At 44.0% G+C, this 17,546-nt stretch overlaps 1 protein-coding gene across 1 annotated transcript; it reads right to left on the bottom strand.

The window, feature by feature from the left end:
* Nucleotides 1-3,883: 3,883 nt before the first annotated feature.
* Nucleotides 3,884-10,261, bottom strand: LOC119908389 (adhesion G protein-coupled receptor A3-like; the record flags this gene model as incomplete). The annotated part of the gene is made up of 5 exons (XM_038726038.1): nt 10,070-10,261; nt 6,748-6,943; nt 6,150-6,298; nt 4,464-4,625; nt 3,884-4,117 (listed from the first exon to the last, which is right to left on the bottom strand). Coding segments are annotated over exons 3-5 (462 nt in total), but the record flags the coding sequence as incomplete, so codon positions are not given.
* Nucleotides 10,262-17,546: the final 7,285 nt, after the last annotated feature.

Raw genomic sequence — 17,546 nt, 5'->3', positions numbered from 1 at the left:
GTGCCTTACAGAGCTGCTTTATTAAACTCTTAAGGACACCTTTTAGAGACAAATTCCAGGCCATCAGTAGCCCAGTGGTTAGATATCTGTCAGGATATTGGGATTTTGGCAGAAACATAGGCAAAGAATTCCATCAGGCTCTGATCTAATAGCCATTTTTGCACTAGGCATTTTGTATACAGTTGTAATACTAAATTTGTGAAATTCCATAAGATTACTGCTACTTCCCAAAAAGAACTCCTGTCTGTGTGTGTGCGTGCATGCTTGTCTGTGTGTTTGTGCCTCAGACTGGTTGCCAGTGCATGTGCGAAGTATTCGGCCTATGAGACTTTCCCAGATTATCAGTAATTGGCGAAGTTTTTCCCACATGCCTGTTAAATGTAGAAATGAAGGGAGAAAAAGAAAGATATTTTGCAGAGTGGTGATAGCTTGGATAGATTAGAGCCCTTTTTAGGCTGTTGAGTCACCATCATGTCCCTCAACAATAACTATTAAACTGCTCTCGAGTAGGGCGCCACTCCTCACCCCACAACTGTTCCACTAAATTAGGTTAAACATTATTACACGTTTCATCTCATGCCCAAAAACTGATCTTTTGAAGAGATTTATTTTTTTAAATTACCCAAAAAATATCAAGTCTTTCAAAGCAAACAACCACACAAAAAAGAAACTGGCTCCCGGACTCCTTCCAGGTACATCTCTTTTCATTTTGGACTGTTGTGGACTATGACTTTGCAATAATACAGTATTGTCCTCTTAGGTTAACATATTTGTACACTTATACTGAAATAGCAATATTGAAGTAAAGCACCTGTTGAGTCTGATTGATATTTAATGTGTGCAAGCCCCTCTCCACCTACAAGCAATCCCCCAGACTACTGCTGTAAATTGGGTACTTCATTTAGGTGATGTTCTTGGTGAATACGCTTGTTAAATCATGATTAACTTAATAGAGATACTGTATGGTTTTAGCCTCTAATCTTTTACAGCCCTACTACTACTACTACGATTTCTCCATGCCAGCTAGCAATACAGTAATAACCTCCATCAAAGTTGTGATTCAGTGACGCATACAGTGAATATCAGGAGAAGATGCACTGCTCAAAAAAATAAAGGGAACTCTTAAACTCTTAAACAACACAATGTAACTCCAAGTCAATCACAATCCTGTGAAATCAAACTGTCCACTTAAGAAGCAACACTGATTGACAATCAATTTCACATGCTGTTGTGCAAATGGAATAGACAACAGGTGGAAATTATAGGCAATTAGCAAGACGCCCCCAATAAAGGAGTGGTTCTGCAGGTGGTGACCACAGACCACTTCTCAGTTCCTATGCTTCCTGGCTCACTTTTGAATGCTGGCGGTGCTTTCACTCTAGTGGTAGCATGAGACGGAGTCTACAACCCACACAAGTGGCTCAGGTAGTGCAGCTCATCCAGGATGGCACATCAATGCGAGCTGTGGCAAGAAGGTTTGCTGTGTCTGTCAGCGTAGTGTCCAGAGCATGGAGGCGCTACCAGGAGACAGACCAGTACATCAGGAGACGTGGAGGAGGCCGTAGGAGGGCAACAACCCAGCAGCAGGACCGCTACCTCCGCCTTTGTGCAAGGAGGAGCAGGAGGAGCACTGCCAGAGCCCTGCAAAATGACCTCCAGCAGGCCACAAATGTGCATGAGGGTGGTATGAGGGCCCAACGTCCACAGGTGAGGGTTGTGCTTACAGCCCAACACCGTGCAGGACGTTTGGCATTTGCCAGAGAACACCAAGATTGGCTAATTCGCCACTGGCGCCCTGTGCTCTTCACAGATGAAAGCAGGTTCACACTGAGCACATGTGACAGACGTGACAGAGTCTGGAGACGCCGTGGAGAACGTTCTGCTGGTTGCAACATCCTCCAGCATGACCGGTTTGACGGTGGGTCAGTAATGGTGAGGGGTGGCATTTCTTTGGGGGGGCCGCACAGCCCTCCATGTGCTCGCCAGAGGTAGCCTGACTGCCATTAGGTACCGAGATGAGATCCTCAGACCCCTTGTGAGACCATATGCTGGTGCGGCTGGCCCTGGGTTCCTCCTAATGCAAGACAATGCTAGACCTCATGTGGCTGGAGTGTCAGCAGTTCCTGCAAGAGGAAGGCACTGATGCTATGGACCGGCCCGTCCGTTCCCCAGACCTGTATCCAATTGAGCACATCTGGGACATCATGTCTCGCTCCATCCACCAACGCCACGTTGCACCACAGACTGTCCAGGAGTAGGGCGGATGCTTTAGTCCAGGTCTGGGAGGAGAGTTGGATCGGCCTGTAGTGTGGTTTTCCACTTTGATTTTAAGTGTGACTCCAAATCCAGACCTCCCTGGGTTGATAAATTTGATTTCCATTGATAATTTTTGTGTGATTTTGTTGTCAGCACATTCAACTATGTAAAGAAAGGAGTATTTAATGAGATTAGTTCATTCATTCAGATCTAGGATGTGTTATTTTAGTGTTCCCTTTATTTTTTGAGCAGTGTATAACCTAATATAGCAAAGGTGCTTTGAACTTGCTGCCAGAACTCCAAAGACACAGGCATTTGTGTGACTTCAGTTGGAGAAAGGAAGCCAGGTCACCACATCCTCCCATATTTACAGCTTGCGAAAAGCCAAATCCATCATCAGTGTAATGTTACAAGTATGCTACACAGTGCCAGGACATGGAATGCGCTCAACAAACCAGCTTTAGCACAGAGAAATACATGGATTGTAGAAACCTGACAAAATTATGAAGTGCAGGCATGGAGATGTGTTCTCAGTATTAACCAAAATAAATACTTTCTCCAATTAGCCTCCTAATTCCATCTGGAAATCAACAAGCAAATTTCTGGAGTGGCCTCTAGAACGACAGTATTGTCCCATCCATGATACAGATGACTGGGCTCAGCTTTCAGAAATGCATACATAGATAAATGCACGCATTCTACACACAGCCTGGAGCTAGAATTAAGTGGTGTAATTGCTGACAAAACCACAGAGACTTGACACCATCTCACCAGAGAAGAAGAAGATGAGGGAAATGAAATAAGCACACCGACTGAAAAAACAAAAGATAGCGCACACCCGCAGACGGTCTCCGGCTGATACACACTAACACGCACAGGATACACTCACATGCACACTGATGAATTCATTGGTGGACTGAATAGCTAGAGCGCGCAAACTGTTCAAATGTTGCAGAACTATGCCACTTCAGTGCCAGATGAATGTTTTGCCTGTCGTCTGCAGATGCAGGGTGCCCCTCATCTGTTGACGTGGTATTTGTCATTTGGGACAGCCACAACTGGAGCCATGGTGGGGCCATAGCTGATTTAAAGTGACAGGGACGCAAGGCCATCTTATTCATCACAGGGGAGTGGCCCGCATTCACTGACTCCCAAATTACCGTCCTATTTGCAGGCCCTGCCCCCACTACAACCCCACCTATCACCAGCTGATCTATGGTGTGCCAACAAACACAAACTAGGTGTCATCTTGTTGGGACAAATAGGCAACAACAGACTTAAGGGCAGGTGGTAATCCTTCTCCCATGCTTCAACTGTGTGGTGTTGGAGAATTCATTTTATTGTGCCCACGAGCTGCTGTACAAGCTGTTCTCTCTTTCTCATATTTTATTTGCCTCTCAGTTGCTTTCTTTCTCCGCTGTTAGAACATCTTCTCTCCTTCTTCTCTCTCTCCTGCACTTGAACACGGTGTCAAGAAATACAAAAGTGTGCGGCTTTTGGGAGCGAGAACGAGAAACACTCAACGAACGTTGTATTCTGACCTCAGGCTGGATTCGTTGGAGGTGAGCAAAAGAGCGGAATAGCATATTTTAGAAAGTTTTGCACCATTTATTAAATTGCACCTTACCTTGCTGAGCTGACTGCCCGGTGAGCCGCTGTTGTTGACAGTGTGGCATTTGATGTTGAGCAACGATTCTCCCACGGCATCATGCTCTCTGCTCGTGTCCTTGTCAGTGTGGGAGTGGCTGTCAGGGAGCGGCGAGGTGGCAGACGAGGGGGGGCGTTGAAGTGCCGTGCAGGAGAGACCGAAAAAGTTAGACGGCCGGATCAGAAAGGCCTCCAGGGCTATGTTAGCAGATACCTAGGGGGGGGCAACACAAAAATTAGGAGTGGGGGAGTGAGAGAGAAGGGTTGGAGGGTGGGAGAAGGAGGGAGGGCAGAGATTTTTATATTAGTCATTTAGCAGATGCTTTTATCCCAAGTGACAGCAGAGAGGGAAAACAATAGACGGAAGCGAGAAGAAACAAAAGGAAGCAATTTATCTTTCGCTTGCCTTATTCTAGCTATCTGCTAGAGAGAGATTAACTTCTCATTATTTTAGGCTGCAAGAAAAAAAAGGTAAAGCTATGGGACATTTAGTCAGATAATCAACCTTTGCCCTGACAGAGTGTGGTCGTGAGTGTCGGTGTTACTGTTTCCAGTCATACCTTAGAAATGACCTGATTGTCTCTGGTCAGCGCCAGGTCAGCAATGCGCTCCACACACTGGACGATCCGAGTGCACGCTCTGGCCTCATTCTGTGCCATCCACAGGATATGCTCCTCCACAAGCATCATGTTGCTGGCTATGTCTGATATGTAGTCCCCAAGCTGCGGGAACACAAGCAGACATGTATCCGTGCACACAATTACGGAGATTGTACGTATAAAAAGCTGACACGTCTACACACACACACACACACACACACACAGCAAGAGGCAGACTCATCATACACATCAATCATATCCACAACAACAGGCACATTTATAATCTCCAGTCAGAAGTGTGAGGGAGGCAATGGTGGCTTCATTCATTATAGGAAGATTTAATTTAGATTAGCAGCTCCAATGGGGCATAATCGCTTCCTTGGGATGGAAGTTCCCTATTTACTTACTGTACTTTTCATTGTTGCTTCATTTGACTGTTCTTTATTGGATGAATGAGGGTAGTCTCATCAGCAATGTTTTAGGAATGATAAACCTCTAAGTATCTCCTAATATCTGCTCCCGAGTGACCTGTGATGAGTAATTGGACAAGTGGGAGCAAATATTGATTCTTTTCACTGACTATGCTCTGCACCCTTCCCTTCGCACAACCTGACCTTCAGCGTGACGTAAAGCCCTCCGATTGCCTCTGGCCACAGACAGAAGAGAAGTTCACTTAAAGTAAAACATGGCTTTCCCAAGAAGAGATGCATCTTCATAACCATAATTGTCATTCAGGTCCAACGCCGCCACGGGCAAGAGGAACGCGTATGAGGTGAAAAGTTAAGCTGTCTGGAATCGATTGAAGGATTGAAACCAGAACAGCATGTTGCCATGTCTTTTTAAGCAGCCCCTGTTGTCTCTCGCTGACATCCACGTCCAAGTGTCGTAATCTGTTTGCTCAATTCTGGCCCTTGAGACACTGTTGTTACCTCTAGATGAGCTAGTGTTTTTCCTGATTAACCTCATCCTAGCTACAATGACAAATTGTTGCTTTCAGAGAAGCAAATGCATGAAAATTGAATAGGAGTAACAGCTAGCAATAACAGTAAAGAAGTTCCCCATAAATTGCACATTACAAATTTGTGTAGTTCCTTCATAATGTGAGGGGGGGGCGTGGAGGGAGAGAATTTGCAACAATTTGCGTAACTCCTACCGCTTCTCAGAAACATACCTCACACTCGATCCACAGACACATATTTTTAGATTAAGTGTGACTTACACTCTCCGAGGATATCAATATCTCCGATCGAGAATAAATGTCCAAAAATCCGCTTAAAGATCATCCAATTAAGACGTTACGTACTTCAGAATCATGAAGTTTTCAATTTATCTTCAGTATCAAAGTAATTCAGTGATAGCTCTGTACATCCGCGGGCACAATACAAACAGGAACTGCTAATAGCTAATTCGACATACGTTTAATGGTGGCAATTTGGCACAATGTAAACAAACTAAAAAATAGGGCTCAAGTTGTTGCCAACGTGGAATGCTGGAGGACACAATTGTCCCAATTTTGTCTCTGCCCCACAGTGTGAGACTATGAAAACCTCAAAGGAAATAGTTTTTTTTTGTTTTTTTGTCATGCCTGGAATTTAAGCTTAGATCACATGAAATAAACTGTCTGCGTGTATCTTTGTTCACTCTTACATCTCTACGCTTTTCCACCAGCCTTGTCAGTCTCTCCACCAGGTGTGTGACAAAGATGACATCCATGACATCTGTGAAGTGTGCCGCCCTGCTGGTGATGGCCACTAACTGTTGGCTAGAGGCTGAGCATTTGTGGTATTAATAGTTATCTGGAATAAAAAGGAAATTATACAGCAATGTTCAGAGGGGATGAACACACAGTACATCTTCACAATTCAACCCGACATGAAACATGAAACAGCTTTGAAAACATATAATAGATAATGCATCACAGTTGTGCTATTTCATGCTATGCATGAAGTTCTGTGAACTTGATTACTTAATCCCTTGGGTAATGTAAGATTCAACAGCTTGTCGTCAGTTTCTATTATGTATATAAAGGATTTACATGTACAGATCTGCAAACACCTGCAGGCTACAGATGAATCAGAGGAGATGTTAGTTTCTGGGAATATGACATTAATAAATCTTGCAGCTAAACTGTAGATTGGCAAATATATAAAAGTCAACATTGTGAACATCCTACTAAACTTGACAAATCAAAGAGAATGAAAAAATAGTCAGAATCCCAGCACAAGGTCATCGTACGTATGGATACCTGTGTGAGGTCATGCAGCTCGCGGGTCAGTTCACTGGCATACGGGCACTGAGTGTAGTCCTCTTCGGCCCACCGTCCAACACGGTCACAGCTCCGCCACGCCTTCTTCTCCCTCTGTATGGAGTGGGGGGCAGAGCCAAAGGTGGCAGGAGCACAGGGCAGGAAGGCCAGGATGCCAGCTAAAGTCTTTGGCCACCTACCACATAAGACATCTCCAAATTATCATGAATGAAATATGTTTTATAATCTACACTTACTGCACCACACCACAATTTCATACTCCCCATACTTATATTTGATTTAAAGCTGGTTCTAATTATGTTTGCAGAAGACTGCCAGATATCCATACTTGATTGTGAAACAATGTGTTATCTCTAGGAACTTTATTCCAAACTTTACTTACTAACTGTAACAATCAACTTTGTTGTCGTTCCACTTTGTGTACAGTGTAACTAAAGATGCCCCACCAATTTTACACATCACGTTTAGGTAACTTGTCAGGGGCACTTAACAGCCAGGGAAGGTCTAACAAATTGAATCATGGAAAATGAAGGATTTGTTGTTTTGGAGCTTAACCCATATTAGGGCCTAAAAGTGAGCATTTCTCTGCCTCTGCTGTTCTGTTGACCAATCATCAGTCTTTCCCAAGTCCCACAACTTTATGAAAGCGCAATACTAAACTGCTGGAGCACTCCTTTAATGTAGGAAAGTGAAAATGCAAAAGGATGTATATATGCGGAAGGACCCTGTTCCTGCCTGCTCCTTCCTAAAGGGGAAAATCAGCCTAAAAGAGTAATTACAAGTGTTGTTCGTATGGCCATGCAAAGTTCAGTGAAGTCTCCTCTGAAGCAAGAAATTACTTTCTCAATAATGTCATCAAGAGCCAATTCCTGGAGCTGCTCTACTGACCAACCTGTGATAGGGGCCAGGGTGATTTTATGAGGAAATGGAAAATTTTCATTTTCTGGGTAATGCCTGTTAGTGTTTCAATAAAATAAAGCTCATTTGAGTGTTAAAAGTCAGCCAAACATTCATAGTCCACTACATTAGCCTCCATTTCCCAGATCATAAAAGAACTCCAGGTTTTCTCTCTTGGCGGTGCTGCAGATTAAAGGTCTTATTTTTGTGCTTCTGCAGCTTTAGGAGGGAGTTGTTTGTGATCACACATATTGATCAAATGGTCTACAATCTGAAGGGAAACAGGCGTCTTGTGTTTTTCTCCTTAAGGTCACATCAAAATCCAACTGCAGAAAAGTAGCTGAAGTAATGCTTAATGTGGCAACACTTTTTGACTTCATTTAAATGAAAATAAAGGAGCGCCGCACTCAGGAGGCTGGTAATCTGTTCTCAGTGTAGAGACCTGCCATCCCACTGGTCTCTACCCCATGCTATTTTTTTCCCTCTCTCTCCATCCACGTTGTCGCAGCAGCGGCAGCAGCAGCAGCTACTTAGTAATAAATGGCGTTAATTTCGCCCCCAACCAAAAAGGGGGCTCATTTTCCAGCCCATTACTCCAATGCCCCCGGCAGAAACAAAGCCTCTGTGCTGGCTGCACTGGAAGTGGGCTGTAAAGTACAGCGGCTACAAAGGATCATACACGACAACAGCACACCCACGGGGGAGGAGAGGTGGAGGATGTGAGTGTGCGTGTACAACTACAAGGTTTAAAGGTGGTCATAAGTAGTGGAGAACAGCAGGAAGGAGGATAGATGGAGGGCTAGGAGTGTTTTTGTGGTGTTGTGTTCCTCTTTTTATGTGAAACCTCAGTCATTTTTTACAGTCTTGCTATAAAGCTGGACCACATTGAGCCGTAATGATTGTGGGGGTTTTCATATCACATATCCAATTATTAATGAAATATATGAAAGGCTTTACTGTACATACTCAATTCTGGTCTTTGACAGTTAATGAGCCGCATCAAGGGGCAAGGCAGACCAGGTGTGGCAGATTTCAGGTGGAACAAAAACCAGCACGACACCAGCAAGAACCAGACTTAAGTACCTTAACTGCACTGTACATGGAGAGATAATAGCAGAGATTACAGCAAGGCAGGAATTCAATGGAAGTCATGAGGAGTGTTGGGCAGTAGCGTTACTGTAATAATATTACTTATCCTAGTAACTAAGTAGTGTAACTAATTACTTTTCTAAAACTGTAATATTATTACTAGTTACTAAGGCAAGTAACGCTACGTTACTCGTTACTGAATGCACCATCATTGACGTAAATCCACGACTGTGCGACGGCTCAGCGGGACGGGACTTTGTTGTTCATGTCTGCTGAGAGCCAAAACTAAAGGAAGAAAGGAGAACAAGGGAGAGAGGTGTTCTTTCCACGGCTGCAAGTAGCTGCTGCCATTATTGTGTCACAGTCTAAGATGCAAAGAACAGTGTCATCTAGTGTAAACTCGATGTTTAAAAGTCAGGATTTACTTGCTTTATTTTTATTTTTTTAGCCGGTGGCTAAACGTTAGGCCTAGGCTATATGCTCTGTAAAAACCACACTCCTTGCTGCTGTTGTGAATATGATGTTAGTTAAAAAGTCGAGGGAGACTACTTTGTTTGGGGGTGAAGGGGGTAGTAGGGAAAGCAGTTTTTCCCATAATTACCCTATAATTGGGATAATTATCAACACGGACCGCCACATACTGATTTTCCAAATTTTTATTAGGCATATTTAAAATCATTTTTGATTAAGGAGCTGTATTGAGGAGCATCTATTCGTGTAGCACCTCCTGGCTCGCTGCCTCTTTCTCTCTCTCTCGTGAACACCGCTGCACAAACCTGTCCAACGTTAGAATAACCCCCTCCCCCCCAACCCCAGCCCCCGCTGTCATTCTTTGGGAAACACTGGAAAGTAATATAGTAACGTAACTAGTCACTTTTATCACCAAGTAATAAGTAAAGTAATAATATTACTTTTTAAAGGAGTAATAAGTAACTAGTAATATATTACAATTTCTGAGTAACTTGCCCAACACTGGTCATGAGGGCCATGCTGCCATGCCTCCTCAGTTTGGCCTTATGCCGCTCAAAGAATCATGAGCCCTGTGGCCAGAGTGGTCTTGATGCCCCCATCTGATTTCGCTGTTTCCTCCTCAGCCTCTTTCCTCTCAATATGGTTTTTAGACACAGGGTCTTTTGTTGACATTCTGAATTATTTTTGGGCAACATCAAGTAAAACGCTAGGCACATAACCAGTGGTGAAAATGAACAATATATTATGCCAATTCAAATATACTACAGACAATATTGTTACAAGACCATTTGAACCCACATGGTCAAGCGGCCGTACAGTACGTGACCACTGAGAAGTGACTCACCTGAACTCCCCCTTGTTATTGGTGACTCTGTCAGAGGGGCAGTATGGTGCTGACGTCTCCAGAACAACTATCTCCATTTGCTGAGAAGTGTTGCCACGGGAACTGCTCACCAGGCACTCCCAGATGCCAGCGATGCCCACGTCAATGTTGGAGAGGATGACCTCGCTGGAGGAGGAGAACAGAAGCGTAAAACTGTAGGTGTTTGGAAATATTTGTTTGTCATCGTCTTCTAATGAGATTCAAATGTCCTTAAAAGGTTCGTATAAGGTGTTGGATTAGGATTTAGTCTTGGGTTTAGGATTAATGTAGACTGGGGATTTCTTTTGTGTTAGGACTTGAATTTAGGGTGGTTTGTATTTGTGTTTTGTGGATTAGGTTAAGGATTAAAGTTAATCATTCGGTGAGGAGGGTTAAGGTTAGGGCAACATCTTAATAGAATCTGTCGTCAGTGGAAGCACCTCAGCGCGATGGAGTACAAAATCGTATGTGCATGTGTGTAAATCAAGTTCATTCAAGAGACCCTTGTGCATGTATGTGTATGCAGTGGTTTAAAATGTTGGCCGTGACTTAAGATGATCATTACTCATTCTTATCTTTCCTACTTTGTCACAGTGATTTCTATCTCAATAGAAAATGCCTGATTAAACAAAGGATGGTGAAACAGTGACAACGAGCCAATGCAGGCCATTTGCCAAGGCGACTAATCTTGAGGATTTTACTCCTTATGAAAAAAGGAGAAAAGCCGGCGGAGATTGCTAAGCAACGAACACTATCACCATGGAAATACAACCTCCTTGAGAATGCCAACTGTTTAATTTCCAAATACAATCCAGATGTAGTTAAATATACACTTTGTTTGTACTTAAAGAGCTAATGCCTTTTTGTGATTTAATTAAGCTGTGTGTTCATAATACAAGTCACAGAATATCCACACAATACTGTATAAAGTTTTTAAATGCGACTTAGGAAACAATGTTTCACAAACGGGAATGTGTGACAGTTGACATTAATAATTATAAGTGACAGGCTTGACAAGAAACTGAAATCTTTCAGAGTAAAGATGATTAGCCGCTGAGCGGCTCTGATGAGGAGGAGCTGAAATCCCAGAAAACATTTCTCAAAGGGTGTGAGAGAAATATTTATTCAGAATCATTAAATGCCCTCATTTCATCTGCTTCTCTCTCTCTTCTTCTCCCTTTTCTGTCTCAATATGCTTACTACAAGTACAGCCATTTTAGGCCTAAGCCTGTCCCAACATGCACCAGGCAAAAGTCTGGAGAACACCGTAGCCCATCACAGGACTAACACAAAGATAAACACATTACGGGTGCACAATATATTGACTCAATACCGTTATCAAAATATCATGTTGCCCAATAACATATCGAAAATGTCGCAGAAAGTTTGCAATTTTACATTTATTTTGGGAAGAGATGAGTCCGTTGGCTGTGTGGCTAAGTTATGTTCGATTTAGACCCCTCTTGAAATTTTATTGGCCAGTTGCCCTGTCACATGCAAGTGTGAGCGCACAGGTCCACTACACGAGCATTACCCTATGGAGCATACCACGTGATGTGTGTGCATACTTCAACAGTGTGTGAGTGAAGAGAAAGAGAAATGAAAAAATATCTACTAAGTAAGGAGATGAGTGTTTTTTACGTATGTTTAAGAATATCAAAATTAATATCGTTATTGCAATATTCATGATCAATATTGCAATATCCTATTTAGTCAATATTGCCCTAAAATACATTCACCAGGGCTCAACGTTTTTGGGTTTGAAACTTACTGGCCCCAAGATAATTTTTCCTGTCCCTCCCTCCAAAAGTTGTAATTTATCAGCCATTTAAAAAAAATACTACACAGAGCAGCGGATACGAGTCGCTTCTATCGTGATTGACAGGTTGCCATGGTAGCGACTTGTCAATCACAAGGTAGTTCCGCCCAAAAGCATATGCCACTTTATCGTCTATTTTCCTCTAAAGAGGACCATAAATTACTAAATGAACATCATGCTGTGTTGAAGAAGACTTGAAACAAGCGACTGTGACTGTAAACTCGTCAGGAAAGTGTTTACTTACGTAATAATTCAGGTGAGTAAGGTCATTTTACAATTATTTCTAATAAAACCGGACTTCTTTTTGCAACCAGCGGACTCGTCCAGATTAGACAACGTTGCGCACCAAGTGCTGCAAAACAACTGCAGGATGTTGATAATGTGAATATTGTTTTTTATGTATTTTTTTTTATACTAATGGTTTTGCACTGGCTGGTTCAGAAGTCAGAAGTGAAGTAACGTTAAAACATTAAATAAGTCAATGCTGACATTTGGTTTCACACGAGACACGGGCCCCAGTCTCCTGGCTGAAAGTCCTGTGTTTGTTTGACCTATCTGTCTATATAGGTATAGCCCAGTTGAGGTGTTACCTATTCAACCTTGAACTGCATGTCAAGGTGGACAGAGGACTAGTGATAGTGAGAGACAGCCAGCCTGAGGAATAAGACTGACTCGAAACACAATATGAATTGCATTCTGGTCTATTGAGTGCTAAAATTGGCATTCTTGCCTTCTCTACCATGAATTTCTCCCTGTATGACCTTTGGTCATCAGTCCAAAATAGTGCATTTAGACAGAGGGCTTTGCTCTGATTCTGATGAACATGACATGACCTTCAGTGTTTTAGATAGCAGAAAACTCAGTTTGATCAAACTTCTCTGTAGTTATGTTGCATTATCTTGATGTAATGTCATTGCATGCATTTGACAAGCTATCGAAGACAATAACACAACAAAGAGTTAGATAAGTTATTACAATTTATCCTGTGGGGAACATGAATTTCTGAACCGAACAAAGTGGCAGACTGACCAAACAAACGAGTGGCATTGTCAAACTGCTAACTTAGCAAAAAATTTGAATATACTGTTATTAGCATTGCCATGTAAAGTTATGATCCTTATAGGATTGAGTGAAATAACTAACTGTAGTTAAGTAATCACTGAATTCCCTAAATTACATTTTAAATGCCTATGCCTTAATCATACACTACTAAATATTTAAAGTCTGATATATTTCAATAAATTTGAAAGTTAAATATAACCCTTCATGAAGTCTGTCAGTCAAATGCTTTCAGTCCTAACTAAGCTCTAGCGTTTAGAATCCACTAGAGAGGTAACGTGTGTATAACTAATAACTGCCACATTAAATCACATTGTTCTCTGGTGTGAACTTGTCTCCACTGCTGTTTGTTTTGCAAGAGAAAACAAACGCAAATCAGAGAGTGCTGTTAACATTCCCTGTGCTGAATGGACCCCATGACTTTGCTCCAATGACTTTCTGTGGGCGAGTTATGAATATGAATAAAATAAGTCCTGATTTCATCTTCTGTGTTCCACTAAAGCTCTCTTTTCTGATTGCTTTTCTAAAAGGCCCTAAATCAGATTTGAACGCTTGACTGAGATGATGACATTCTGGGATAGAGAACAAGTGTGTATGTCTGTGCGTGTGTGTTACTGCCTGTGAATACATGTGAGGGATTTTGCATGTGCGTAAGTACATTTTCAGTTTTCTGAAAAGCACTTCAGGACATTTTTTAGGTAGTTCAGAAGAGTTTTCGCACCAATCATTTAAAAATTTGGACAGGAGCTTCTCAAAGTACTGTCATTGAGATATATTTTATCCAAACCTTCCTGTAAGTCGAGTCACTGTCCAACACTGTGATGATGTCTCTATATATAATTTACTCAAATATTTAGTTTCAGGAGAAATTTTGAATGGTAACCCTAGCCTTTACCTCTCCTTCACATGCTTATTGTGTCTCATACTCTTTCAGTCTCTCACTCTCTCTCTCGGTCTCTTTCTCCACCTCCCTCTTTAAAACAACATCCTCCCTCTTCCACAAGGTGCAAGTTGAGTGTAATGTGTGGATGGGCTTTAAACTGAAACCCTTTGGGCTCACTCCAACTGTTAGCCTGTCTCTACAGTGCAACAGTTATATAATAAACCACATACGTTGTCTGAAAACCTGATCTAAACAGATAATATACAGTGGATAATATACTGGGAGGTAAAGTAGAAGACCAATATGTTAGTCACAGGGCCCACAGTAATTCTGAGAATGTTACCAAAAATGTTACAAATACTATAAAAAGCCAGAATTTTGTACTATGCTTCATGATTAAACAACACAGATTTTGTGGTATTTGAGAATTCAAGACCTTCCTCTATAGACTCCACTAGACTGAAAAAAGGAGAAAATAATTTGTACAGGACTACTAGTGGAAATCTGTTTTCACCAAATATGTGTGGGCATAGTCAGTATTTTGTTTTGACTAAATAGAGCTATAACCCCAACCAAGAATTACCAGAATAAAGAACCCTGTCTGATTTCCTTTATCTGCATGTGGCTTCTATACACTAGAATCACATGGGTAAATTCACATTGCTCACATCAAGCGCCTTGTATTTATGTAAAGCAACTTTGCCTGGCACTATGTAGAACTGAAGATTTCAATCGAACAGCCAAATGCTTTACGGCATCAACAAAACACTTCAGCAAGCAAGCTATGAGAAGAAGCAAAAAGTATGTAATGATTAATGTAAGTTCTTTGGAAGGAGTTAGCTCAGTATTCTCAGATTAGATATCAGGGAAGAGGTTGTGAAAAGTCCAAAGAAGAAGTTGCAGGAAGCGAGGAAGCGATAAAGAGAGAGTGACAAGCAAGTGACTGGACAAGAGCAAATTTCAGACTAGCTGTTACTCATTGGTGTGAATTGAAAGAGCTGAAGGGATGCAGGACAGCCCGAGGTGGCATTCTTGCTATTGGACTAGTAAGTAATAACCTGTTGTTGATGTTTGGCTGTATTAGCAAAGACGATGACTCTTGCAAAATCAGCCAGAGGTTTCACAAAGTTTTAGCTGCTAGCTATAAATCTCAAGTTGATGTTAGCAAACTTACTAGATACTCAGACATACGTAACTGCTGTCTAGCTTTGTTGGCTAGCTTGCCACCTAAGCTTCAAACAACGTTATGCTGCTGCTGGTGAAGAGCGGCGCTGGTTTCGAGCCGAGCAAGCCGGTGTTTTTAGGTTGTATAGATATATGGGCATAGAAATACTTGAGGGTCATGCACATGTGCAGAACCGCTAAGTAGCACATCTCAATAGGTAGTATATATCGACAGCACACCTGCAGCAGCCTCTATGGACATAACGTTAGCTAATGGCAGAGGCGAAGAGACAGAAGAGAATATTGACGGAGGAAGATTAGAAGTAACAAAAGTGAGCAAGCAAGAGGCTCCCTCATGTTGGTGAGAGCTTTGTGAAATAAAAGGCTGCAAGACAGACGCCTAGCTGGCATTCTCTCAGTGTACACAGTTGGACTAGTAAGTATTATTCCCTTGTGTTGTCACACTTGCTTGATGTTTGGCTGTGTTAGCAAAATTCGCGACTTGCTAGTTTTTGATGATAATGTAATCGTAACAAATGCATGCGTACAGCTTCTTTACGACATTAGTGAGTTACGGTCGGGGTGCCAAACAGCACCAAAAAAAACACATCTTACATGATGTGGCGTTTTCTTGTGAAGAAGGACAAGTTGTGTCATTGTGCGTTTGTGTGTCTGTATGTGTGTGTGTGTACATGTGTGTGCGCATAAGCCTGTTAAAGAATGTAGTTGTTAGTGAGAGTGGGGCACCACGACTGTAACAGGCAGGCAAGAACCCCAGTAGCCAATAGGGGTGGGAGAAAGAAAAAGAATAAATAAAATCAAAAAAAACAAAGACTCCCAGATGCACCGTGATGCAAACGCAGAAGACCCCGACCCAAATGCCAGTTGACAACGTAATGCCGACGGAACGCAAAAAGCGTAACCCGCGGAAGAGCAGCGCCCGGACGACCGCGGCGCACACACAACATAGACCAGTGCCCCCCCTCCCACCCAGCACCCCACCGCCGCGCAGCAAACAACCAAAATGCCCTAATGCCACGCAATCATCAACACCAATGCACAAGTGACGAGCCCAACGCGCACACTGCGCGAGCACGGCGACACCCAACGACAGCGAAAGCCAGCGGAGAGAAACACCAGCAGCAAGTCCCAGCCCGGCAGCAAACGCGCCGCACAGGTCACCGTGCACCCGCCAATAAAAGTCCGACATCCCCCATGCCCAGCACGCCCCCCGGCCGCCGTGCAACACCAGCCAACCAGCAACGAGGCAAAATCAACTAGCTCAACTGCATGCCACCAACAACCCACCCACCCGTCAAGGGCTGAGAACTCCAGGCACAAACCCAGAATAAACCGGAGCACAGCCCTGCCCCGCACCCACACTGCACATCCCGAAAAATAACTATATACCTCAGTATCCAGAGGGGTCAAACACCTGGCCGACAGAGAAATGGGGAAGCACGGATCCGAGGCAAACGAAGCAAAACAGGAACGCAAACAGGTCCCTCCAAGCCAACAAGGAAATGCCTCCCCCGGACTCCAATGCACAAACTAAACGCCCAGCAGCCATCCAGAGACCCTGCCCAGGGAAAAAGCATAATGCATCAAGATGCATCGACAATCGCCCCACAATCCCACCGCAGCCCACCAAACCGCAATCGGATCAACCCGCGCAGAGACCCCCACCCCCAGAAGCCAGGACACCCTGCGACCCCCCAAAGCGCACTTACTAGATACTCAGACATACGTAACTGCTGTCTAGCTTTGTTGGCTAGCTTGCCACCTAAGTTTCAAACAACGTTATGCTGCTGCTGGTGAAGAGCGGCGCTGGTTTCGAGCCGAGCAAGTCGGTGTTTTTAGGTTGTATAGATATATGGGCATAGAATACTTGAGGGTCATGCACATGTGCAGAACCAAAGGACCCCAGACCGCAAGTCCCGGGGGAAGCTGTACCCCGGCCCAAGGAAGAACAGCAGAAAGCCGTGCCAGGAAGCTCCCTGCCGCCAGGGAGCGATAACGCGGGAGAACCAGGCCAACGGTCCCTCAGCCCAGCCAGAGGCATCCCTCCCTACAGTGCAGGCAGTGACAGCAGCCCCCGAGGCCGATCTCATCCCCGGACAGGGGCCCAGCCCCCCCAGTCAAGCACCCCCAAGGAGGAGCACCAAAACCTACCCCGACAACACCGGCCATGCGCCCCAGAGACTCCCGAATGCCCCCACCGTGAGAGAGCTGGCAGGGGGAAGCAGCGGGAGCCTCACCTCTGCCGAAGAGGGCCCAGGCAAGGAGAGGAGACAACGGGCCCCCAGGCCCAGGGACACACCACCCGCCCAGAAATGAGCAAAGGCCACAAGCCCGAGACCCCAGAACCCTAGGTCAAGGGCGGGCCCCACGCCAGGGGAGCCCCGACCCCCCCCAGCCCACCCCAGATCAGGCAAGGCGGTCACCAATCCCACAGCACCCCGACGCCCGGGGCTCCAGGGGTAGGACACGAGGCCAATGAGAATCTCCCCCACTCCTTCAACCCCTCTGCCTGC

This window comes from Micropterus salmoides, unplaced genomic scaffold (assembly GCF_014851395.1).
Source record: "Micropterus salmoides isolate LMB-PRFRI ecotype aquatic unplaced genomic scaffold, ASM1485139v1 Ms_hic_scaffold_178, whole genome shotgun sequence".
Lineage (NCBI taxonomy): Eukaryota > Metazoa > Chordata > Actinopteri > Centrarchiformes > Centrarchidae > Micropterus > Micropterus salmoides.
Note: the sequence above shows the minus strand (reverse complement) of the source record. Positions and strands in the feature narration are given on the sequence as shown.